The 27842-nt window shown below is 44.9% G+C and overlaps 1 protein-coding gene across 1 annotated transcript; it reads right to left on the bottom strand.

The window, feature by feature from the left end:
- Positions 1-1799: 1799 nt before the first annotated feature.
- Positions 1800-27842, bottom strand: rnf130 (ring finger protein 130). Its single transcript, XM_079250378.1, has 8 exons — positions 25756-27842; positions 9675-9866; positions 7414-7664; positions 7265-7336; positions 6839-6921; positions 5209-5305; positions 4938-5124; positions 1800-3889 (listed from the first exon to the last, which is right to left on the bottom strand). Exons 1-8 carry the CDS (start codon positions 26027-26029, stop codon positions 3777-3779), a joined length of 1269 nt encoding a protein of 422 aa, XP_079106504.1. The 5' UTR covers positions 26030-27842; the 3' UTR covers positions 1800-3776.

Below are 27842 nucleotides of genomic sequence, written 5' to 3'. Positions count from 1 at the left end.
TGTCACATCTGGCCTAGATCATCCCTGTAAATGAGAAGACAGATCTGTTCCAGTCGGGGGGTAAATACCAGTAAGTACCAGTACCACTTGTAGTCCATTGCTGTTTTCATCTAAGTGTGGGAGTGGATGATTGACATCTATCAAACTCCAACCTACCAGTAGCTAAGAGTTAACTGACCTAACCCGGAGCTAACCAGCTAAGTGGTCTAAAGTTAAGTCACACTGTTAACTAACTAAAAACCGCGGTTGTACTACACTTCGCCATCTTGCAGCCGGATATTGAGTACCTGTCAATCAAAAGGACACGCCCCCCCCCCCCCCAATTATTCCAAATATTGAGCCCCATAGTTATCATGACGGTAAACCTGACTTATTAAACCGAAAATAATTTTTGGCACAGGGCTGTAAACATGTTTATTTCTGCTGTGCAGTTGCCTGTTTAACATAGAAGTCTATGGAAATTGGCTCTGTTTTGGAGCCCCTAGTGGATGGGGGGGGGACTGCAGTTTTTTGGTACTTACGCATCGGCTTCACAACCACCGGAGGTTGCCACTTGGTTACTCATTGTTTACTTTCGGTGAAGGAGCTGTTTTCAGTCCTGTCTAATCCATTAGATAGATTTTCGTCTGCTTTCTTGTTAAGTCAGTGTTTGTTAGGGAAATATTGCCCCCTATCAGGTGTCTGTTGTAACTGCATGACATTGTCCAGGTGGTTTGGTCTCCTTCAGCAAAGTGCAGTGTGGAAGCAAACAGCACCCAGTGGTATACCCACTTCTTTTACAGTCAGCTTTGAGTATACTCACTTCTAAAGCACCTGTGATGCTGCTTTTATGGTTACAAACATTCCCATGACTGTATGTCCACCAGCAGCTTAGCTAATGTTACGAAAGACCCAATGGTGCAGTTAGCCAGCATCTGCATTAATTTTAGCCTTAACACAGACATAAAGATGTTTATATGCCTAGCAACCTGACGCTCGCAGACACTTTTTTTCCAAGGGCAAAAAATTAGAGAGTATACCAACTTCTTGAAGAATCACTACACCACTGACAACACCAACACCAGAAGTATAAAACTATTCAGATTTCCTACCCCATCAAACCGAGACCCCCAGGCTATCATGGTGTGAATGCACCCTAAATGAACCAGGTTCTGTGTTTTTCAAAACCAGTGTTTCCCAGTTCTGGTCCTCAGGACCTCACTGCCTTGTATGGTTTAGATGTTTGGCAGAGAACCCTGGTCCTCGAAGGATGCTGTCCTGCAAGGTTTAGGTTTCTCAGCTGCAGATCCAAAGTGTCTTTGAGTAGGGAAACATCTAAACCCTACAGGACAATGGCCCTCAAGGACCTGGTTGAACACCCTTGTTTTAGATGTTTTAGTATTTTATCACCTTTGTTATTAGCCGACGAACAGTTAACTTGACGTGCAGTTCAATTAATCTGGATCAAGTGTGCTGGAGGTGGAAACATCTCAAACATGCAGGGCCTTTACACCACAAAACTGTTTATATGTAGAGAGGGATTTGCCCTCGCAAGGTTCTAGACCGAGTGCCAAGATAAAGCACAAAGACCAAAGTTTTCTTGTCCTGTAACAGAACTGTCTCCAACCCCAGACTAACCCCTCAGACCCAACCGATGAAGACCTTCCCCAGGACGAAGAGACCTGACAGAAGCCGGTTTAACGCCAAACGGTGACAAACGAGCAGAGACTGGATTTAAACACAATAAAGAAAGTTTAATGATGACACTTGATGTTGAGGCAGTCAAGACACAATGGATTCAAAGCATCATACACCCTCCTTCCTCATTATCATCATCACCATTAGACACAGAAACAAGGACAGACAGACAGACATACGAGGACAAACAAAGACAGCAGCTGAGCGTCTCTCAGGACATCTTCAGGTCACTTTAGAGATAATATTGATTGATCAGTCTGATTATAGATGGTATAATAATACTGTTTATATAGTGAATGATTACAGGTGGTTATTTAATAAGTTGTTTAATACACGTTAAAGGAGCAGTCCGTCACTTCAGGAAACCCTCTGATGTCAACAACAACCTCGTCTAGTGATCACAAACTGGTTTATTCAACGGCTGGGGGGTCTTGGTAGAATGGTCCTGAATCCGTCCAGGAGAGGTCCACAGACCTGGACCTTCAGGACCGATGTGTTCTGGTGGTCCAGCAGCTTACTGAGACACATCATCACACTGCCGGAGCCAACAGCTGATTAAACCAGAGACAGATTTTACCAGTTTCCCTCTGAAAGTCTTTGTGCTAAGCTAGACCGACCAGATCCCGGACAAGACCCCGTTTCCTCCTCTGAGTTACATCGGAGCATGAAACATGTTTTGTCAGAGGTCGGAGAACAGAGAACGTTCCAGACATCAGGGGTTTCTGACATGTTGGACTGTTTCTTTAAATCTAACGCCTCTTTGTTCTACAGAGAAACTTGTTTCTCTACGGGGGGTTAACACGGTTAAAGTCCATATGATTGTTTCCTGCAGGGGACCTGTGTCCCGGTCTACATCCAGGACATCCTCTGGTTCCATATGATGAGGGAGAGGAAGCTCAGTCCGTATTTACAGACAAGAGGCACCGATTCAGGTCTAGGTCTGAACACAGAGCCTGTTAATGATGCAATCATCAATCAGTCAATCAGGAGGTCAGGTTATTCATGCTGAGAGGCTGAGTGATGATGACTGAACATAGAACATCAGAAAACACTGACAGGAACTTTTCTAGGTCCAGGTTCTTTGTGTCTGCTCTGGTTCTGGTCCAGCTGGAAGGTCCATCTAAGTGCAGGTCTAACATTTGATCTGTTTTCCGGGAACAAAAGGAGTCAAACTTACAGGAACCATATGAAGAACCTTTGTGGAGGAACACGTTAGCTTTTTTGGGTCACAGAAATGTTTCAGAACCTATCTTACACAAGGAACTTTTCCAGAAAGCCACAGGGCATCTTTAGGGACTCAGAAACTTTTCCTGGAACAGAAAAATCCAAGTGAGACTCCAAGAAGCCATTCCAGGAACCCTTTTAGGCACTCGGGAACATCACCAGGGGCATCTGTAGGAACGTGTGTTTTGAAAGAATTCCTTTGAGCTTTTCGGTACCAGCAAACGTTCCCAGGAACCATTTCCAGAAACAAATTCAGCTTTTAAGGGTCTTCTTATAGTTCCCAGAAAGCTCTCATCAGGGAACCAGGAACCTTTTACTTATGTTTCATACATAGAACACAGAACCTGCTTAGAACCTGGGAACACTTGTCGAAATACATAAAAACGTAGAACTTTCTTCAAGTTTCTGGTTACTTATCAGTTTCCCACAAAAGTTTAATAAAGGAAATAAACTGTCATTCTAGGAGAGGAAGAGCACTTTTATGGTTTTGTCAGGACGTCTTGAGGCTCTGAAACCTTCCCAGGAACTCAATGCTAACATCAACTCCAGCTATACAACGGATCTTGGATCATGTTGTTCCTGGACTGCAGATGGTTCTGGATTTCAGGATATAGTTTTAATCTAAAACTGAAATAAAAACATGACTTAACCAGTCTAAACTGAGACCAAGATCCAAACCGGGACTCAAAATGAGGATCAAGACCAGGTTCTGTTTAGTCTGAAGGAGGAGGATGTTTTCACCAGAACTCCTCCCAGTACCACCCCACATTCCAACAGGAAACGTTCTGTGAAAACCCTCCGGGTCCAGTAAAGATCGTCCATTTCCCAGCAGCTGAGTCGGTGCTGGAGATGGGCTGTAACCATGACGACAAGACTCATGACTTGTTGTCATCATAGAGATCGAGTGAAGCCTGGATGTCTGGCAGCTCCATCTCACAGATGATGTTGCGAGGAGACACCGAATTCCTGTTGAAGAAGTGACCACCACCTAGAGAACCAGGAGAACATGGTAAACATGGAACCAGGACAACATAGAGAAAATAGAACCAGGAGAACGTGGAGAATATAGAACCAAGCGAACATGGAGAACATAGAATCACGAAAACATGGAGAAAATAGAACCAGGATAACATGGAGAACATGGAACCAGAACAACATTGAACCAGGAGAACATGGAACCATGAGAACGTGGAGAAGATAGAACCAAGAGAACACAGACAACATAGAACAAGGAGAACATGGAGAACATGGAACCAAGGAGAACACGGAGAACATAGAATCACAAAAACATGGAGAAAATAGAACCAGGATAACATGGAGGACAGAAAACCAGGATAACATGGAGAACATAGAATCACGAAAACATGGAGAAAATAGAACCAGGATAACATGGAGAACATGGAACCAGAACAACATTGAACCAGGAGAACATGGAACCATGAGAACGTGGAGAAGATAGAACCAAGAGAACACAGACAACATAGAACCAGGATAACATGGAGAACATAAAACCAGGATAACATGGAGAACATAGAATCACAAAAACATGGAGAAAATAGAACCAGGATAACATGGAGAACATGGAACCAGAACAACATTGAACCAGGAGAACATGGAACCATGAGAACGTGGAGAAGATAGAACCAAGAGAACACAGAAAACATAAAACAAGGAGAACATGGAGAACATAGAACCAGGAGAGCATGGAACATGGAGAACATGGAACCAGGAGAACACGGAGAACATAGAATCACAAAAACATGGAGAAAATAGAACCAGGATAACATGGAGAACATAAAACCAGGATAACATGGAGAACATGGAACCAGAACAACATTGAACCAGGAGAACATGGAATATGGAAAAGATAGAACCAAGAGAACCAAGAGAACATAGAACAAGGAGAACATGGAGAACATAGAACCAGGAGAGCATGGAACATGGAGAACATGGAACCAGGAGAACGTGGAGAACATGGGACCAGGAAGCAGTTAACCATCAGGAACGGGATTGGTGTCGCTCTGGTAGTCTCTTACTTGTAACGGCGATAGTGATGTCAGCAGGTGTCCTGGGCGTGGCCTCAGTGTGGGGGGGGCTAAGCGGCTCCAGGCTGATGGACGGCTGGCTGTTGTCACTCAGAGGCGCCCTCTGGCTGCCAGAAGGCTGACTGACACCCAGATGCTCCACATCCAGCACCACACTGTCCATGCAGGGGAGACTGGTCTGAGGACAGACGCAGGACAAAGACAGTCATTTCCAGGTGTCCTTCAGACTCACCTGGTCTGCAGCCGGTGATGTCAGACTCACCATGATGCCGAGAGCTTTGAGGATGTTGAGTTTGCACATAGGACAGGTGCAATGTTCGTTCAGCCAGGGATCCACGCACGCTTTATGGAAGACATGTCTGCGTAAGACAGACGGTCTCATGTTAAAAGTAAAGAAGCAGGACAGAGACGGAGAATAAAGGCAGAGGTAGGAAACACATGGAGCTGCCTGTCTGAACACGCTCCTGGTGACCTTCCCAGAAACCATTACACTGGGGATAAGTCTGAACAATGAATGCTGCTCTAAAATCCAGCAACGTTCTGCAGTGTCGATATAGCCTATCCCAGCAGTCTTTGGGCGAAAGGCAGGGTACACCCTGGACAGCTCGACAATCCATCACAAGTTGTCTGAGGTATATTAAATGTATATAAATGTGTTTGTACTTTATATTTTCTTACTGTTTTTCTCATCTGAAAGCTGGATGGAGCCTTCTGTGGTTAAAAGTGAAGCCTATGCGGAAGTGCATAAAACTGCAGTTCCCCCTTCATCCACTAGGGGCTGGCTCCAAAACAGAGCGAATCCCCATAGACTCCCATGTTAAAAAGACCAACTTCACAGCAGAAATAAACATGTTTACAGCAGAAATAAACAGCCTGGTACAAAAATCCATTTTCCGTTTAACAGGTCAGGTTTACCTTCATGACAACTGTGGGGGGAGTGAATTTTTTTGGAACTCGCCCATTTAAAAGTAATTTAATCTCAAAGTTTGGCATATTTAGGGGCGTGTCCTTTTGATTGACAGGTACGTGATCTCCCGCTTAAGTAATAAGAAAAACATAGAACAACCGGTTTTTAGCCGGTTAACAACGTGACTTAGCTTTAGCCCGCTTACCTCTGCTAGCTGGTTAGCTCCTGTTATCTCCAGGTTAGCCCGGTTAGCTCTTAGCTACAGGCAGCTCAGAGTTCGCTCGATGTCAATCATTCACCATGACGATCACAGCCTCCCTCTCAGCTCCACCTCTTTGCCCATATTTGTATTTTTCGTGCAAGACGACACACATGCCCTGCCAAGATGGGGATGGTAGGAACTGCCCACTGAACTTCAGTTCAGCTCTTCAGAAACCAATGGGTGACGCCACGGAGGCTCCGTCCATCTTTTTATATACAGTCTACAGTTTTTCTCTACTGAGTTGTGGAAATGCAAAAATTGTGGGTGTGATAAAGTTTTATCTTTATGTAAGCATTTAACACGTCTTCTCTCACTGGTTCCTACTAACTCACTGCATAGTTTTAGTGGCTTTTAGGAGCTGCATGGTTGATATTTACATTTAATGGAGCTCAAAGGTTAGTGGTGAAAATGGCGGTTTATGTTCCAGTCTGTCCCTGGATGGGACTTTTTACTCCAAGATGATGGGAGAGAACTCCCTCTGAGCTGAGCCAGACTTATTGCTTAAATCAAGACTTTTTCTAAATTCAGTTTCATGGAAAAACCCCCACCAGATGTCCGGGGTCTGGTCAAGGAGTTTTGTTCACAGCATTTGGGTTTGGGTGATTTAGACTATCAGGATGGCCCGCCAGGGTGCGATAAGGGAGCACAACAAAAGTCCAGAGACAAAGTCTAGAACAACAGCAGGACCAAGCCCACTAGTCATCCTGTGAGTGCTGGACTCACTTGCACGGCAGAATCCGAACCACATCGTTCAGCTGGTATGCTTCAATGCAAACTGCACAGTGGTTGAAGTCTGGATCTGTTTCCTGCAAACACACACACACAAACAGAAGATGTTAAACTTAAGTCTGCTACACACTCCGCAAGGAGCAGGGACTTTTTTCATGTTCTCAAATCATTGTTCTCGCAGACGTGGTTAAAGGCAGATCTAAATACGTCGGCTGGCAGAACTTTCTCGTTGGGTTCTGAGAAGTATCGTGTGATTGGTTGGACATTTGAGGTGGGCGTGGTTAACACAGAGAAGCATGAAGCAGAAAGTCGCCGCTGCCACATTTTTGCTGATGCAAACTGATTAATAAAACAGCTGATGAAAGTGGCGGGAAAGTACGACGGACCTGGCCGTGTGCACAACAACTGCCAGGTGTTTACCTTGTCTCCTTTCTTCACCGTCCTGGTCGTCATCTTCCCGATGGCTTTCTTGGCAGCGTCGCTGAGACGGCGCTGCAGGGAGACGAGAGAGCGTTAGGTTTCCATGAGAACACCGGTGTGATCATGAAGTGACTCCACCAGCAGCTTACCTGGCCGCGGTCGCGTGCGCTGCTGTAGCGGATCTTCTGGATGAAGTAGAATATGAGCCAAGCAGATGAGATGATCATGAGGACGATGAAGGAGATGGAGACGAAGACCAGCGAGCCACGGTTGATGTTTTTGGTGGAACCACGTTGACCCACCACAATGGAGACCAGGACCGTCAGGTTCCGCTCCAGGTGAGCCAGGATCTCTTTACCGTACACCTCAGTGATCATCACTGCCACTATGTCACCAGTACCTGCACAGAGAACCACAATAAGGACCAGAACAATACTATAACACCAGACTGAAAAGGTTCTGGTTCAGTTAACAATCTGGCCGACTATCCCACCCTCAGCATTCATACAGCATCGTCTCACCAACTTCCTACATGTGTGATCATTTTTATCTTTCCAGCAGTTTTAAAGAGGATGCTAGTATGGTAAAATAGTAAAAAAAGACACAGAACAACCACCACAGGCCGACATCAAATCCTACAGTTTTAAGGGAGATAATTGAAAAAGCTGTTTTTCATAATCCAATTCTGTGTTTTTCAACACTGTCGTGGCACAGTGGTGTGCCTTGAGAGATTGTCAGGTGTGCCACTGTAAATGATCTTCAAGACACTTTGACAAGAAAAACTTCATGTTGTTAATATTGGCTACAGACTTTAATTTTTCAATATTTTCAGTTTGTGGTGTGCCCTGTGTTCTTTTCAATGAAAATAATGTACCTTGCCTGAGACTTTTCTGACAAAAGTGATCAATAAAAATATGTTTGAGTACAGATGATGGAAAAATCTGTCAGTTACTGGGCATCAGTGTTGGGTTTGACACAGCTGACCAGAATATATTACCCCAACAACCGCAGAGATGGATAGGCTTCTTTGGCGCCGTACTAAACTGGTCCAAAACGTACTTAGAGAACAGGCAGTACTTTGTGTTAATATGTAACTTTAAATCTGAGCAGACAAAAATTAAATTAAATGTGGAGTTCCTCAAGGTTTCATACTGGGGCCTCTTCAGTTTAACATCCACAAGCTCCCGCTGGCACAGTTTATACAGTATAACAACATCAGGTACTGCACCTACACAGACGACACACAGATTTATTTACATTACTACCAGAGGTCCAAGGACTTGTACAAATTGGTGAATCCATCAAGGAGAACTGGATGTGCCAAATTTTGTTCAGTTAAAATTAAATCTGAGGTGATTGTGATTGAAGCCAGAGAGAAATGATTCACAGCTTTATTCTATACACCTATAAACCACCAACCAGACCAGGAATCTGGGTGTAGCGATGAATTCAGACCTAAAAACCACCAACCAGACCAGGAATCTGGGTGTAGCGATGAATTCAGACCTAAAAACCACCAACTAGGGCAGAAATATGGGTGTAGCGATGAATTCAGACCTAAAAACCACCAACCAGGCCAGAAATATGGGTGTAGCGATGAATTCAGACCTAAAAACCACCAACCAGGCCAGAAATCTGGGTGTAGTGTTATATAATACATATGTAGCTAAATAAATATCTTCTCTGATAATACTTGTTTATCCACATTTTAAATGTATTTGTATTGATGACGAAAAATATTAAATCACTTCATTTTGCTGTAAATTGAAAATTAAATTTGAACTTGAAAGTGACAAAGAGTTCAGACTGTGATGAAGAATACAGACCAAATATTGACTTTTAAGCTCCTTGGAATCGGACCAAATCAGCTGGTTCCCGTTGTCATGGCAACAGAAAGGAGGGAGTCCAGTTCATTCCTTTATTTTCTGTTTGAATTTAATATTCAGTCCCAGTCAGGATGATTCATCCTTCTGAGCCAACCACACACACACACACACACACACACACACACACACACACACACACACACACACACACACACACACACACACACACACACACACACACACAGTGAGGTCACTGTGACCTCATCAATAATGATGCTTGTCTATATTTAGACCTGAAGCCACAGATCACTCACACCTTGCTCTGCTTCTGCCCTCCTTGTGTCAGAATCCTGCAGAGCTGGTGACACATCTTTCTTCTGATTTAAAGTCTGTCTGCTGGTGTTAGGTCTTGGTTTTAGGTCTATATCCTGGTCTCGGGTCTATCTTCTGGTCTCAGGTCTATATACTGGGTTCAGATGTCTTTGCTGGCCTTTGGTCAGTATGTTGGTTTGAGTTCTTAGTCTCAGCTCTGTCTGCTGGTCTCAGGTCTGTCAGAATCAAGGTGGTCTGTGCTGGACTCTGACCTTCGTGTCCCATCTTGACGGTGTTCTCGGTGGAGTTGTTGTAGATCAGCACCGCCGTGGCGTTGTAAGCCGCTGCCTTCAGGATCTTCTCTTTAAAGGTGCAGTTTCCTCTCTGCAGCAGCGCCACCCAGTGGACGCTCCGAGGAGGAACCAGGAAGCGAGTGTTTGGATCACAGCCCTGCCGGTCCACCACTGGGGAGACAAAAATGTTGTCATGGTTACTGAACATCAGACTGCGTCTTCAGGAAGCTCAAACTAGTCGCAGTAAAACAAAAGATTTTATCTCGTCAGTCAACATTCTGGTGACCATAATCAATCATGTTAACACATTATAATACAAACTAACACATTTAACCCCTGAGCTTGTCTTCTCAGGCAGGATAGCCTCACAGACAATCAGATCAGAGATCAATATCTGAATCACAACTGCAGATTGTGGGCGTCTACACAGAATCTCACTAGGATATGTGGATCAGTGACGGTACTGAAAACAAATCATCGGTCAGGAGGGTTAGGCGAATCCGAAAGGGTCGGGTACGGCAGCAAGGTCAAGGCGTGCGTCCAACAAACTGAATATGCATATGAAGGATGCAGAAGAGGAATGAAGAAAGGATTTTATCCTCTTTTAGCATAGAGCAGAAATAGGTCTATAAGAGACGGACCACGGCAGAGGTTTTCCCAGGGACACAGAAAGAAACAGATCTCTCTGGTTTTAAAAGACTTGACACTGGCTTTATGAGAACATCATTTTAATGTCTCAAATAACCAGAAAAAAAATCTGTTGTCATGAAAAGTGTTCCTCAAAAGATAGAAGTAACCAGCAGGAAATGTGTAATACCACAGATGACCACTAGGTGCTCCTGGGATCGGATCCCTGATCCCACGACTCATTCGGAAGCGAATTCAGTTTTCCCAGCAGACACTGTCATGTCGGATCCTCTCCTTTGGATCAGTGTTCTATCTGACAATAGCTCCAGGTATCAGGCCCGAAAGGTCCTGTCCAATCAGACGTCTCAGGTGTGCTCTTCACAGGTTAACAAGCACAAGCTGATCCAGGATCGGTGTTCGTCCTGTTTAGAGTTTCAGCTGCTGCAGTCTGCCGGCCGGATGCTGCTCCGTAAACTGAGATGAGTTACTTTTAGACTCCGCTGACAGCTGCTTCTCCTCATTCACATCCCAACGTTCTCTGCTGTAATTAAGCACTTCCTTCGTTCAAGCTAGTTTTTATTTATTTTCATTTATTTATGGTCAGTTGTGTTTGGTTGAACTTCTCCTGGCTGTAATCTTCATTCTCATCAGATTGGACATGAAGAAATAGCTAAGCTGATGTTGTCTTCCTGATAAACAGACCCACCATTGTGAGTTGCCATGGTGACGCTCACATGAATTACATGTATTGGTGTTTTAAAAGAAAAAAGACAAACTTTTGCTTGCACTGACATGTCGACACATGTTGGAGTCTCTGGGCAGTTGACATGCTCTTCATCAGTTTCATCCTGGAGACTGACCACCTGTCCAGCACCTGACCAGGTGAAAGACTGAACATACAACTACCTGAAATACAAACCACCTAACTAGGAAGTCCTCTTGCGTTCAATCATACCTCTCCGCAGTACAGCAGTGGGGGACTGGCTTTGGTTCTTTATAAACAAACAGAATCTAAAAAGTTTTAGCTGTCAATCTCTGACACAATAACTGTCTAAACATCTACAGCAGGGGTGTCCAACTCAGGTCCTCGAGGGCCACAATCATGCAAGTTTTCCATGCACCCCTGCTCCAACACACCTGACTCAAATTAATCAGTCATTGTTTAGAAGTTTATTGGCTGTTGGATCCATTTAATGGAAGCCAGGTTTGTTGGAGCAGGGATACATGGAAAACATGCTTGACAGCTGCCCTCAAGCACCGACTTGGGCACCGCTGATCTACAAAGTAGCCAGATCATAACAACACCGAACATGAAAGGTTCAGTAAAGAAGCATTATACCTCGCACACAAAACCCAATGGAAGAGACAAGATAACAAGCCTCATAATAAAACACCATGAAAACAGAAAGTGATACAAACTAAACACATCAATATTTTGGGAAAATAAGATGGACAGATGTGCAGAATAATCAAGATAAAGAAAATGGCCGATACCTGCTGCCTTTAACCCTTCGATGCGTCGTGTCCACCAAAGTGTAAACCTATTTAAAGGTTGTTTCTTAGTATATTCATTCATTTGCAATTTTGCCCCTTTAGTGGACATTAGGAGAGTCAACCAACACAATGCCACTCACTGAAGATTTTGTGGAAAAGTACAGGAAATTCCTCTTGACACCACAGATCGAGGGACACGGGAATATTTCATATGTACACGTACATGTTATTACCAACTTTACCTCAGTTATAAACATGTCAAGATGATATTAAGTCAGCTTTTAGAGGATATTTGTATTATATCAAGATGACAATATATTATTTTATAAATATTTCTACAGAATAGATACAATAAATAACTAAATAAAAAAAACCAAATAATATTAAAGACAAAGAAAAGTGTCTGTACATGTCAGTAGCAGTAAAATATTGCATGTGAAATATGTGGAATTGTTTATTAATAATTCATGTATCAGACGGTTTAGAACTGCAGAAATGAACCTCAAAGTCACTTTTAAGACAAAGATATTTGCTCTCAGTCACCTTTATTCTCTTTCTACCGTGCAGACCCTGCATGGCGGCCTTTGCATCTAGCCTCTGATCCTCTCCTTACTGGACTTGTTCTCTCCATTGTGGCAAAAAAACACTCCTTTTTAATATGTGGAAAGCAACAGTGAGCACAAGCCCAGGACTGAAATGAAAGAGCACTTTGTTTATTTCTAGTATAAACAAATTAGCAAATGATGTAACATAGGTTTAAGATTAGTACTCTTGTTAACTAGCTTAAAACTGTATGTATTAACTAGTCATCGTGCAGCTAACATTACCTGAAAAAGCATCAGTCAACTTACAGGCTTTGTTTGGAAAAAACTGCAAAGTCTTTGCAGACTTTGGTTGGTTTCCTGAACAAGATTCTGACCCACATCGTGCAGCACAGCTCAGCAGAACGTCTCCACCACGGCATGTGTATGATCATGGTGCATTTAAAGACGGCTTGGAAAAACAAGTTACTACATATTAACGGTTGATTAAATGGTTGCAATGGCTAAAGAAAAGTATGAGAGACAGAGGGCACAAATGAGAAAAATGTGGGGGGCATCCAGACCGTTACGCCCATATACACAAGGACAACATGCAAACTCCACACAAAAAGGTCCGATTGGAACCAGGAACCTCCCTGCTGTCAGGCAGTGGTTCTTCCAAACCATCCCACCACGGCGCCGACGGAGCAGCTCACCAGGTGACAAACAGACCACCTCATTAGATTAAAACCATGGTGAACCAGCTGATTTAATTATATCCTGTTTCTTTGACTTGTTCACCTTTCAGGTTGAAATAAAAGATGAAATGTTTCATTTGACAGAATAAAATTCATCTTCATCGAGCTGAAACTTTGGTGAATATGACTTTTTATATGTTATAATACAAAATTATATATAATGTTTAATAAAAAATCTGAGTGAACTTTCCAAAAAGGTAAAAAAAAAAAAAAAAAGCCTTTATGTGAATGAGATTTATATTTCATTTCATGTTTCCGTGCGGGAATGTTTGTGTGAGAGATTTACAGCAACGATGCAGCCAGTCGGCAGTCACAGCTCTGTCCAGAAGCTGCAGTGTCCTTGGACCGCCTGACTGTAACACGACACTTCAGAGCGGAGACGCCGAGTCCTTCACGAGCCGGAAACCTCCGCAGTGTCTCCAAGAGACACACACCACCGCTGCTTCAACAGACGACAAACACAACATGCACACAACTGCTGGAACCTCCACAACTAGAAACACAACGTACACACAACTGCTAGAACGTCCACAACTAGAAACACAACGTACACACAACGGCTAGAACGTCCACAACTAGAAACACAAAAATCATACAACTGCTAGAACGTCCACAACTAGAAACACAACGTACACACAACTGCTGGAACCTCCACAACTAGAAACACAACGTACACACAACTGCTAGAACGTCCACAACTAGAAACACAACGTACACACAACGGCTAGAACGTCCACAACTAGAAACACAACGTACACACAACTGCTAGAACGTCCACAACTAGAAACACAACGTACACACAACTGCTAGAACGTCCACAACTAGAAACACAACGTACACACAACGGCTAGAACGTCCACAACTAGAAACACAAAAATCATACAACTGCTAGAACGTCCACAACTAGAAACACAACGTACACACAACTGCTGGAACCTCCACAACTAGAAACACAACATGCACACAACTGCTAGAACGTCCACAACTAGAAACACAAAAATCACACAACTGCTAGAACGTCCACAACTAGAAACACAACGTACACACAACGGCTAGAACGTCCACAACTAGAAACACAAAAATCATACAACTGCTAGAACGTCCACAACTACAAACACAACGTACACACAACTGCTGGAACCTCCACAACTAGAAACACAACGTACACACAACTGCTAGAACGTCCACAACTAGAAACACAACATACACACAACTGCTGGAACCTCCACAACTAGAAACACAACGTACACACAACTGCTAGAACGTCCACAACTAGAAACACAACGTACACACAACGGCTAGAACGTCCACAACTAGAAACACAACGTACACACAACGGCTAGAACGTCCACAACTAGAAACACAACATACACACAACTGCTAGAACGTCCACAACTAGAAACACAACATGCACACAACTGCTAGAACGTCCACAACTAGAAACACAACATACACACAACTGCTGGAACCTCCACAACTAGAAACACAACGTACACACAACTGCTAGAACGTCCACAACTAGAAACACAACATACACACAACTGCTGGAACCTCCACAACTAGAAACACAACGTACACACAACTGCTAGAACGTCCACAACTAGAAACACAACGTACACACAACGGCTAGAACGTCCACAACTAGAAACACAACGTACACACAACTGCTAGAACGTCCACAACTAGAAACACAACATACACACAACTGCTAGAACGTCCACAACTAGAAACACAACATACACACAACTGCTAGAACGTCCACAACTAGAAACACAACATACACACAACTGCTAGAACGTCCACAACTAGAAACACAACATACACACAACTGCTAGAACGTCCACAACTAGAAACACAACATACACACAACTGCTAGAACGTCCACAACTAGAAACACAACGTACACACAACTGCTAGAACGTCCACAACTAGAAACACAACGTACACACAACTGCTAGAACGTCCACAACTAGAAACACAACATACACACAACTGCTGGAACCTCCACAACTAGAAACACAACGTACACACAACTGCTAGAACGTCCACAACTAGAAACACAACATACACACAACTGCTGGAACCTCCACAACTAGAAACACAACGTACACACAACTGCTAGAACGTCCACAACTAGAAACACAACGTACACACAACTGCTGGAACCTCCACAACTAGAAACACAACGTACACACAACTGCTAGAACGTCCACAACTAGAAACACAACGTACACACAACTGCTAGAACGTCCACAACTAGAAACACAACGTACACACAACTGCTAGAACGTCCACAACTAGAAACACAACATACACACAACTGCTGGAACCTCCACAACTAGAAACACAACGTACACACAACTGCTAGAACGTCCACAACTAGAAACACAACATACACACAACTGCTGGAACCTCCACAACTAGAAACACAACGTACACACAACTGCTAGAACGTCCACAACTAGAAACACAACATACACACAACTGCTAGAACGTCCACAACTAGAAACACAACGTACACACAACGGCTAGAACGTCCACAACTAGAAACACAACATACACACAACTGCTAGAACGTCCACAACTAGAAACACAACATACACACAACTGCTAGAACGTCCACAACTAGAAACACAACATACACACAACTGCTAGAACGTCCACAACTAGAAACACAACATGCACACAACTGCTAGAACGTCCACAACTAGAAACACAACATACATACAACTGCTAGAACGTCCACAACTAGAAACACAACGTACACACAACGGCTAGAACGTCCACAACTAGAAACACAACATACACACAACTGCTAGAACGTCCACAACTAGAAACACAACATACACACAACTGCTAGAACGTCCACAACTAGAAACACAACGTACACACAACTGCTAGAACGTCCACAACTAGAAACACAACATACACACAACTGCTAGAACGTCCACAACTAGAAACACAACGTACACACAACTGCTAGAACGTCCACAACTAGAAACACAACATACACACAACTGCTAGAACGTCCACAACTAGAAACACAACATACACACAACTGCTAGAACGTCCACAACTAGAAACACAACATACACACAACGGCTAGAACGTCCACAACTAGAAATACAACGTACACACAACTGCTAGAACGTCCACAACTAGAAACACAACATACACACAACTGCTAGAACGTCCACAACTAGAAACACAACATACACACAACTGCTAGAACGTCCACAACTAGAAACACAACATACACACAACTGCTAGAACGTCCACAACTACAAACACAAAAATCATACAACTGCTAGAACGTCCACAACTACAAACACAAAAATCATACAACTGCTAGAACGTCCACAACTACAAACACAAAAATCATACAACTGCTAGAACGTCCACAACTAGAAACACAACATACACACAACTGCTAGAACGTCCACAACTAGAAACACAACATACACACAACTGCTAGAACGTCCACAACTAGAAACACAAAAATCATACAACTGCTAGAACGTCCACAACTAGAAACACAACATACACACAACTGCTAGAACGTCCACAACTAGAAACACAAAAATCATACAACTGCTAGAACGTCCACAACTAGAAACACAACATACACACAACTGCTAGAACGTCCACAACTAGAAACACAACATACACACAACTGCTAGAACGTCCACAACTAGAAACACAACGTACACACAACTGCTAGAACGTCCACAACTAGAAACACAACATGCACACAACTGCTAGAACGTCCACAACTAGAAACACAACATACACACAACTGCTAGAACGTCCACAACTAGAAACACAACGTACACACAACTGCTAGAACGTCCACAACTAGAAACACAACATGCACACAACTGCTAGAACGTCCACAACTAGAAACACAACGTACACACAACGGCTAGAACGTCCACAACTAGAAACACAACATACACACAACGGCTAGAACGTCCACAACTAGAAATACAACGTACACACAACTGCTAGAACGTCCACAACTAGAAACACAACATACACACAACTGCTAGAACGTCCACAACTAGAAACACAACATACACACAACTGCTAGAACGTCCACAACTAGAAACACAACATGCACACAACTGCTAGAACGTCCATATTTATGGATAGAAGCGGAATAAGCGGAATAATATTAAGTTTCTATTGTCAATACGAGTCCTTGTCATTATTTCTAGTATTGGTATTATGACTCTGCGTGATGTAGCTTTAACATTTCCACGCTTTACTTTTTGAAATCTTTGTTATATCTTATTAATCTTAGAAGAGAAATTTCTGCATGTCACTCCTCCTTGGAGGAGCACCAGCCTACCAGACACTCCCTGCAGCAGCCTGAACACCCCGTATCGTCACCATTATATATAGTATACCGCTTATTGTGCTATAGCCCACCTCGTGGCAGTATTATGGATATTATATTGTTATGTATAATATTTTATTAAATATTCACTGATATTACTGTTTATTTTAGCCTACATCAGTAACATACAGATTATTATTATTATTTCACTGTGTTTATTATATCACAGTGTTGTACTGTGTAGAATCCAATATTCTGTAATGAAAAAGCACACACCGCTTTGAGCATCCATGATGTTGTGACGGCTCAGTGTTTCTTCCTTTGTGTGTTTTAATCACAGTTCTGGTGTTCTGTTACTGCTGCTGGTTCTGTAAATCCCGTGTGATGCTTGTTGGTTCTGGTTTTCAGAACCAGATTTCTCATCTGCCTCAGTCTTCATTTGGTTCTGTTTGTTTTGATCTCTGATTCTGGTTTCACAAACTGTGGTTTTTCTGGGCTTGTAGAGTTACATTCAGTTGTTCGTGCAGTCGACGCTCGTCAATGTCTTGCTGAAGGACACGTAAACAGAGTCTTGTGCTGCTGGGAATAAAACTGTCGACTTTTCTGAGCGAAGAACGTGCTGCCACACTAAAGCTACACTACTGACATCAAACGCTGCATCAGTGCTTTCAGCTCCGTCTGCTGAACCAGCATTATTGATCAGCTACAGCTTTAATAATACAGGATAAAGGTAAAAACAACACAACCACGCTGTAAATCTGCAGAGCCTCTACTGGTTTGTCAGACAGATGGATGAGGGACTGGAGAGAACTGGTTTTCAGGGATTCAACTGGTATGGTGGCGACATTCCACATGGTTATAGTAGTAAACAAGGGATTGACAGAGGTCATCACAAACCCTTCAACTGTTTTTATTCTGATCCAGGATCAGTTTTTCCAGGTGGCTGACAACGTAAGAGGAGTTCGAAATGAACAACTCCTCCGAATTCACCGTCTGTGGTGAATTCGTACAGTTCCTACAGACCTTTCTCAGCTTCATCTCTGATCACCTGACTTGCACGCTGGTGACAAAAACATAAACAGGTGTCCTGGAACCGGCTCGTCTGCTGCTGCAGCTAGCTTTTAATGCAGAGAAAAACCAATAGATTTCCGCTGCATGAAGCTGTTGCAATCAGTTTCCCATTGATGGATTTTATTTTCCAGACTTCTAACTGAACTTGAACGGCGAGATATGCTGCCATCAAACCAGATAACGGGAAGCCTCTCAGCCGTGTTAGCAGCACAAATTAACCAAAAAATCATTTCCTTTGTTGCGTCAACAAGTCATGGAGTTCCTCAAGGTTCTGTACTTGGACCAATACTCTTCACGCTATATATGCTCCCTTTAGGCAAAATTATTAGACAGCATGGAATAAACTTTCATTGTTAGGCAGATGATACTCAACTATACTTATCCTTTAAACCAGATGAAACAAATCAGCCCAATAGGCTACAAAATTGTCTCATAGACATAAAGACTTGGATGTCTAGAAATTTTCTCCTCTTAAACTCAGATAAGACTGAAGTAATTCTCGTTGGATCTGAAAAACTCAGAGCTAAATTTTCCGGTTTTGTAATGAACCTGGATGGCATTACTTTAGCTTCCAGTGCTACAGTGAGAAACCTTGGAGTAATATTTGACCCTGACCTGTCCTTTGGCCCACATATTAAGCAGGTTACTAAAACAGCCTTCTTTCATTTACGTAATATAGCCAAAATTAGGGACATTCTGTCTCGGAGTGATGCAGAAAAACTGGTTCACGCTTTTGTTACTTCGAGACTAGATTACTGTAACTCTCTATTACTGGGCTGTCCTAAATATGCCCTGAAAAGCCTTCAGCTGATCCAGAATTCTGCAGCCAGAGTCCTGACCAGAACCAGCATGAGAGATCATATTTCTCCAGTTTTAGCCTCTCTTCATTGGCTGCCTGTTGAATCTAGAATAGAATTTAAAATCCTTCTCCTTACATATAAAGCCCTCCACAACCAGGCACCACTATATATCAAAGACCTCATTGTTCCTTATATACCAAGCAGAGTACTTCGTTCACAGACTGCAGGCTTACTTGTGGTTCCTAGAGTCTCAAAGAGCCGAGCAGGAGGCAGAGCCTTTGGTTATCAGGCCCCTCTCTTATGGAATAAGCTCCCAGTTAGTGTTAGGGAAGCAGACACCCTCCCCACCTTTAAGACTAGGCTGAAGACTTATCTTTTTGATAAGTCCTATAGCTAGGGATGGTTAGCATCCCTTAGTTATGCTGCTATAGGTTTAGACTGCTGAGGGACATTTCCTGATACACTGAGCTTCTTTCTTTTTCTCTTTATCTCTTTCTTTTACCCCCCCCCCCCCCCCCCCCATAACAGTGTTGCATCATTAACATGTATGTCTCCTGTCTCAGCAGGTCTCCCTGGCCGGGAGTAGCAGTTCCTGTTGTCTGTTGTCTTTCTGTCCTCTTCCCCCCACACAGCAGAGGCAGATGGCTGCCTGTCCTGAGCCGGGTTCTGCCGGAGGTTTCCTTCCTGTTAAAAGGGAGTTTTTTCCTTCCCACTGTTGCCAGTGTGCTTGCTCAGGATGGGAGATTGAGTTGGACTCAACTCAATCTGTTGGTTTCCTTATATAGGCTGTTATGAATTGGCCTTCATTATGTTTTCCCCTCTGTCTGTAAAGCGTCTTGAGATGACATTGCCGTGATTTGACGCTATATAAATAAAGTTGAATTGAATTGAATTGAGACGTAAAATATAATTGTTTCCTCACATTAAAGCTGGGGTATGTAATGTTGGGGATCTAGCAAGATGTGAAAGTGGCGCCCTGTCCTGGCTCCTCCCCCTCTGGTTTTGCTCCTTGTGTGATCCAAGGCTTTTTTATTTGCAGCTTTTTCCACCAACGATTTTCTCTTTCTCGGCTGTTTAGCGGGAGGAGGCAAACAAACCGGGTCGGGAAATCCTTCCTGCATTTTCTCAGTCATGTTTGAGGGGGCTGGGGGAGTGAATTTTTTTCTAACTCGCCCGTTTAAAAGTAATTTAATCTCTAAATATGGCATATCTAGGGGCGTGTCTTTTTGATTGACAGGTACACGATCTCCCGCTTCAAGTCAGAAGAACGTAGAAGAACTGCGGTTTTATCCGGTTAACAATGTGACTTAGCTTTAGCCCGCTTACCTCCGTTAGCTGGTTAGCTCCTGTTATCTCCGGGTTACCTCGGTTAGCTCTTAGCTACAGAAAGCTCGGAGTTCGCTCAATGTCAATCATCCACCATGACGCTCACAGCCCCCCCTCTCAGCTCCATCTCTTTGCCCATATTTGTATTTTCCAGGCGAGATGAAACGCATGCCCCTGCCAAGATGGTGATGGTAGGAACCGCCCACTGAGCTTCAATTCAGCTCTTCAGAGACCTATGGGTGATGTCACGGAGGCTCCGTCCATCTTTTTATTAGGGCCCGACCGATATATCGGCCGGCCGATATTATCGACCGATATGGGGGTCCAGGGTGATATCGGCTATCGGTAAAAAGTTGCCGATTTTTTATTGATTTATTTTTGTCATATATTTGTTTCTGCATCCATTAATGAGACTGCCCAGTTAAAAATATAATTGGGCGCCCCCGCTACTTATCCAACAGATAAGTAGCGGGGGCGGGGTCATCCTTGCTCATGGCTGCCTACCGTGGATGCCGAGTGAAATAAAAATTAAAAAAAAAGCTGTGTGCATAATAGTTCCACACAAGTGCAGCGTGGTCATGGCGAGCAGAGGAACTTGAACGCCTCAGTTCATTCCAATCCCCTGTGTGGGAACACTTTGGTTTCCCTGTCAGATACGATGAAGAAGGAAAGAGGTCAGCTGATAAAACAGTGAGGGTGTGTCGGCACTGTGGAATAAGAAAACTGTATTTAGATTTTTTTAAATCAGTGAATAATTCAGATAGTTCATGGTGTCTAACAGGTAGACATGACTTTAACAATGAGCTTAGAATGTAGTGTTTAAGCTTTGAGTAATATTTTTGAATTTTTTTCTGGTGGATGGATTTATCAGCCATCGGCCTGCTCTAAAGTCTTTATATCGGTATCGGTATAAAAAATCCAAATCGGTCGGGCCCTACTTTTTATACATAGTCTATGAATGAAGCATGCCTACTTCAGTGGAACACTAACACCTCCATTCGTGAAACACATATTAGGCATACTAGACCTCACAGTTCTTCAGGATCTTTGAGGACTGAAAAGCTCTTCAAAAAACAAAACACCCTCAAGATCTTTAGTCTGGTTGCATTTTCATCCCAGTCCAAAGGAACAAAGTCTCCAATCGGACAGAGTCTATCCTGATGTGAATGCACCCTTATTTATCCACACTTACTGAAGTCAAACAGCATCATGATTATAACTGTATTTCAATCACTTTATTTGACCAAACTGTGGGACTCGAGAAAGGTCCTAAAAGCTTCCCAAGCGCCAGAACATGTCAGCTTACTGCTCCTGGTGTATCTGGAAATTAGTAAAATGCAGAGGTCAATGTACTGGTTGGAAGTTAATATTATCAGTATTATTTTTACTATCATGGCTGTGAAGCAGAGCCCCCCCCAACACAAATACATAGACGGCACATTTTTATCTGAATTGCACATTGACGTTTGAGGAGTAAATGGAGAAATTCCTGGAAGCTGCAGAAACCACATCTGGGGAAAAAACCTGCCACTAATCATTCAGATCACAAAGACATTTAGCGTAATACTGTAGTTTGATATGTTAACACCCCTGCAGATCAATTTACGATCAATGACAATAACAACCGTGTGCTGCTGTAACTGACTGCAGATTTTTGCACCATTTCATAAAAAAAAACCCATTCATCCATCCAGTATCCAAACCACTTAGTCCAATAGAGGGTTGCAGGGAAGCTGGAGCTTATCCCAGCAGCCATTGGGCTAAAGGCAGGGTACCGCCAGGACAGCTCGCCAGTCCATCGCAGGGCCACACAGAGACAAACAACCACTCATACTCAGTCCTATGGGCAATTTAAAGTAACCAATTAGCCTAACATGCATGTCTTTGGATGGTGGGAAGAAGCTGGAGAACCCGGAGAGAACCCACACATACACGGGGAGAACATGCAAACTCCACACAGAAAGACCACTGACCAAACCAGCCAACTGAGGATCGAACCAGCGACCTTACTGTGACGCCACAGTGCTAACTTCTTTATGCAGCCCTCATAAAAAATATGATGTTTTTATTTGTTTTCCCATGTCACTGATTTATTGTAGTTTGGAGATCATTAAAACTGAGTATTTGCTGTTTTTTGTGCTTTGGAGTTTCAGGAAGTAAAGTCAGCAGATTTCTGCTCTTTCACAGTTTTATTTGTATTTACTCATTTTATAATATATAGATAGAAAAAGGCATCAGTGCACGTGATAAAATTCTTTGCATTAGTTTAAGGTCATAAACCCCACAGGTACCAGGGGACGGGATCATAGACCTCACAGGTACCGGGGGGCGGGTCATAGACCTCACAGGTACCGGGGGGCGGGGTCATAAATCCAACAAGTACCGGGGGGCGGGGTCATAGACCTCACAGGTACCGGGGGGCGGGTCATAGACCTCACAGGTACCGGGGGGCTGGGTCATAAACCCCACAGGTACCAGGGGGCGGGGTCATAAACCCCACAGGTACCGGGGGGCTGGGTCATAAACCCCACAGGTACCAGGGGGCTGGGTCATAGACCTCACAGGTACCAGGGGGCGGGGTCATAAACCCCACAGGTACCGGGGGGCTGGGTCATAAACCCCACAGGTACCAGGGGGCTGGGTCATAGACCTCACAGGTACCAGGGGGCGGGGTCATAAACCCCACAGGTACCGGGGGGCTGGGTCATAAACCCCACAGGTACCAGGGGGCGGGGTCATAGACCTCACAGGTACCAGGGGGCGGGGTCATAAACCCCACAGGTACCGGGGGGCTGGGTCATAAACCCCACAGGTACCAGGGGGCGGGGTCATAAACCCCACAGGTACTGGGGGCGGGGTCATAGACCTCACAGGTACCGGGGGGCTGGGTCATAGACCTCACAGGTACGAAACACCTTCAGGTTTTTCTCATTAAGATATTAAACCTTTAGAACCAAGCAGGCTTTGATGTCCTTGAGACTGGCCGGGAGAGTTACGAAGGAGAAAGCACTTTCTTTTTGACTGGCACATATAACGGATGATTATCGGTGTAAACATTTCAGAACCGATCCTAGGGCCAGAAAGAGAACAGAACGGGTCCTAAACCGGACCCCAGCAGAATCCCAGACGTGGAGCAGAGCTGGATTCAAAGTGATTTAAAAGCCTAGAGGTGGTGTGAAGGTGGCCCGCACCAGGCCAGGTGTCGGATCTGAGCATGCTCAGTTCATATCAGGTTCTGATGGAAGAACGGGTCGGTCAGAGCCACAGAAAATGGAATCGGACAGAACCTCTCATCAATGAACAGAATGTGACTTTAGACCTTCAGCAGAACTGATCAAAACTTTAAGTTTGTTCTTCAGACAAGAAGAAAAACACCTGAACAGGTGTGTGCAGGGGTGTGTGTTCTTAGATGTGTGTGTTTAGATGTATGTGTGTTCAGATGTGTGTGTGCAGGTGTGTGTGAGACGTTGATACTTCCTTGGTGCGGGGCAGGTGTGTGTGTGTGTGAGACGTTGATACCTCCTTGGTGCGGGGCAGGTGTGTGTGTGTGTGAGACGTTGATACCTCCTTGGTGCGGGGCAGGTGTGTGTGTGTGTGAGATGTTGATACTTCCTTGGTGCGCGGCAGGTGTGTGTGTGTGTGTGAGACGTTGATACCTCCTTGGTGCGGGGCAGGTGTGTGTGTGTGTGAGACGTTGATACCTCCTTGGTGCGGGGCAGGTGTGTGTGTGTGTGTGAGACGTTGATACCTCCTTGGTGCGGGGCAGGTGTGTGTGTGTGTGAGACGTTGATACCTCCTTGGTGCGGGGCAGGTGTGTGTGTGTGTGAGACGTTGATACCTCCTTGGTGCGGGGCAGGTGTGTGTGTGTGTGAGACGTTGATACCTCCTTGGTGCGGGGCAGGTGTGTGTGTGTGTGTGTGTGTGTGTGTGTGTGAGACGTCGGTACCTCCGTGGTGCGGGGCAGGTGTGTGTGTGTGTGAGATGTTGATACTTCCTTGGTGCGGGGCAGGTGTGTGTGTGTGTGTGATGTTGATACTTCCTTGGTGCGGGGCAGGTGTGTGTGTGTGTGAGATGTTGATACTTCCTTGGTGCGGGGCAGGTGTGTGTGTGTGTGAGATGTTGATACCTCCTTGGTGCGGGGCAGGTGTGTGTGTGTGTGTGTGTGTGTGTGTGTGTGTGTGTGACGTCGGTACCTCCGTGGTGCGGGGCAGGTGTGTGTGTGTGTGAGATGTTGATACTTCCTTGGTGCGGGGCAGGTGTGTGTGTGTGTGAGATGTTGATACCTCCTTGGTGCGGGGCAGGTGTGTGTGTGTGTGTGTGTGTGTGTGTGTGAGACGTCGGTACCTCCGTGGTGCGGGGCAGGTGTGTGTGTGTGTGTGACGTCGGTACCTCCGTGGTGCGGGGCAGGTGTGTGTGTGTGTGAGATGTTGATACCTCCTTGGTGCGGGGCAGGTGTGTGTGTGTGTGTGTGTGTGTGTGAGACGTCGGTACCTCCGTGGTGCGGGGCAGGTGTGTGTGTGTGTGTGTGTGTGTGTGTGTGTGTGTGTGTGTGAGACGTCGGTACCTCCGTGGTGCGGGGCAGGTGTGTGTGTGTGTGAGATGTTGATACTTCCTTGGTGCGGGGCAGGTGTGTGTGTGTGTGTGTGTGTGTGTGTGTGTGTGTGTGAGACGTCGGTACCTCCGTGGTGCGGGGCAGGTGCGTGTGTGTGTGAGATGTTGATACTTCCTTGGTGCGGGGCAGGTGTGTGTGTGTGTGTGTGTGTGTGTGTGTGTGTGTGTGTGAGACGTCGGTACCTCCGTGGTGCGGGGCAGGTGCGTGTGTGTGTGAGATGTTGATACTTCCTTGGTGCGGGGCAGGTGTGTGTGTGTGTGTGTGTGTGTGTGTGTGTGTGTGTGTGTGTGTGTGAGACGTCGGTACCTCCGTGGTGCGGGGCAGGTGCGTGTGTGTGTGAGATGTTGATACTTCCTTGGTGCGGGGCAGGTGTGTGTGTGTGTGTGTGTGTGTGTGTGTGAGACGTCGGTACCTCCGTGGTGCGGGGCAGGTGCGTGTGTGTGTGAGATGTTGATACTTCCTTGGTGCGGGGCAGGTGTGTGTGTGTGTGTGTGTGTGTGAGACGTCGGTACCTCCGTGGTGCGGGGCAGGTGTGATGATGAGACCCTTGGTGTCCACTTTCGGGGAGTTCTGTCCGTATGTCCCGTCATCGCTGCTCATCATGTGGACGGCGTTTCCTCGTCCATCCAGGACTGTGGCGTTCACCGTGGCGCCCACGTTCTCTTCCAACGGCGTGTTCCTGTCTGAGCGGGCCGAGGACACAGAGCAGGTCTGGACCAGAATCTGGACCAGCACCAGGATCAGTACAGACGGGAAGGAGAGACAAGTCCATTTCTGGGACGTCATGTTGTCGTTTCGTTACATCCAAGCTGCCAGAAATAAAAAGTTTCACTTCCTGTCTTATAGAGACTGTCCGTCTCCCAACGTGTCCCTGAATGTCCTCTCTACATCGCCTCTGACAAGGTTCTATCCTGAATGTTCAACGTCCTGTTCTGTCCATAGGTGTCCTACTGTCCCACGTGTTCTCCTTGTCCTCCTTCTGTCTCTGCTCAACACTTTAATGTCCGTCCATTAAAACGTTTTTATGTCCGACAAATATTTTCATTTGTCTCTCACCTCAAAATGTCCTGCTGTCACGCTAAACGTCCTCCAGATGTTTGTCTATAAACGTCCTCCAGATGTTTGTCTATAAACGTCCTCCAGATGTTTGTCTCTTAATGTCCTCCAGATGTTTGTCTCTGAATGTCCTCCAGATGTTTGTCTATAAATGTCCTCCAGATGTTTGTCTAAAAATGTCCTCCAGATGTTTGTCTATAAATGTCCTCCAGATGTTTGTCTAAAAATGTCCTCCAGATGTTTGTCTATAAATGTCCTCCAGATGTTTGTCTATAAATGTCCTCCAGATGTTTGTCTAAAAATGTCCTCCAGATGTTTGTCTATAAATGTCCTCCAGATGTTTGTCTCTGAATGTCCTCCAGATGTTTGTCTCTGAATGTCCTCCAGATGTTTGTCTCTGAATGTCCTCCAGATGTTTGTCTCTGAATGCCCTCCAGATGTTTGTCTAAAAATGTCCTCCAGATGTTTGTCTCTTAATGTCCTCCAGATGTTTGTCTCTGAATGTCCTCCAGATGTTTGTCTATAAATGTCCTCCAGATGTTTGTTAGCGTCTCTTAATGTCATCCAGGTGTTTGTTATTTGCTTTAGGTCACATCTGGATGTTTGTTATTGTCTCAGAATATCCCCCAGATGTTGTTTACTGTCTCTGAATGTCCTCCAGATGTTGTCTCCTGTCTCAGAATATCCTCCAGATGTTATTTACTGTCTCTGAATGTCCTCCAGATGTTGTCTCCTTCTCAGAATGTCCTCCAGATGTTATTTACTGTCTCTGAATGTCCTCCAGATGTTGTCTCCTGTCTCAGAATATCCTCCAGATGTTATTTACTGTCTCTGAATGTCCTCCAGATGTTGTCTCCTGTCTCAGAATATCCTCCAGATGTTATTTACTGTCTCTGAATGTCCTCCAGATGTTGTCTCCTGTCTCAGAATGTCCTCCAGATGTTGTTTACTGTCGCTGAATGTCCTTTAGACGCTTGGATACCTACCAGTGTTCAGTAAATCCTGCGTTTTGTCTGTCAGGCGCAGGAATGCCAGTGTGAGGGCATGGGGACTCTGCTGTCACACTGGCAGGACATGGAGCATCATCAGCAGGCCAACATCTGTTCCCTCCGTCCTGGAAGCCTCTGCTGCTGGAGACAAGCTCGGTATTCACAGCATAAAGCAGCTTTTAAATCTCTGCGGTGGATCCAGAACCGTGAATCTGTGTTTAGGCTTCGTTTGGAAGCGGAGCTGGAAGCCTCTTCATGCCGCCTGCAGGCGGCCAGACAGGCGGTCTCCCCCGGTCCCCCGGCCCGGTCTCCCTTCACTGGCTGATGTCTGGCGGGGTCTGGTGGGGTTTTCTGTCAGGTTCCAGCTGGATGACGGTGATCCAACACGGTTTGGACTCAGAGCTGCACGGCCAGGAGGCTCCGTCTCCGCTTTCGGAGCGCACTACGCATGCGCAGAAGCACGGCAAGGGCGTGTGAGACGCGTAAATGCCGACAGTTGAAGAGCGACCCTCCTCCTGGAGCTGCGCAGACTGTTATTAATCACCGATCAGACC

Source organism: Telmatherina bonti (genome assembly GCF_933228915.1).
Source record: "Telmatherina bonti genome assembly, chromosome: 12".
NCBI lineage: Eukaryota > Metazoa > Chordata > Actinopteri > Atheriniformes > Telmatherinidae > Telmatherina > Telmatherina bonti.
This window is presented reverse-complemented; position numbering and strand designations above follow the sequence as displayed.

What these genes read in the sequence shown, in the direction of transcription:
- rnf130 (XM_079250378.1), bottom strand. Translation starts at nt 26,029, where the DNA reads ATGACGTCCCAGAAATGGACTTGTCTCTCCTTCCCGTCTGTACTGATC. An exon ending in CGGTGAAGAAAGGAGACAAG is followed by an intron (nt 6,922 to 7,264) that starts GTAAACACCTGG and finishes GTGTGTTTGCAG; the next exon opens with GAAACAGATCCAGACTTCAA. An exon ending in GTTCGGATTCTGCCGTGCAA is followed by an intron (nt 5,306 to 6,838) that starts GTGAGTCCAGCA and finishes TGTCTTACGCAG; the next exon opens with ACATGTCTTCCATAAAGCGT.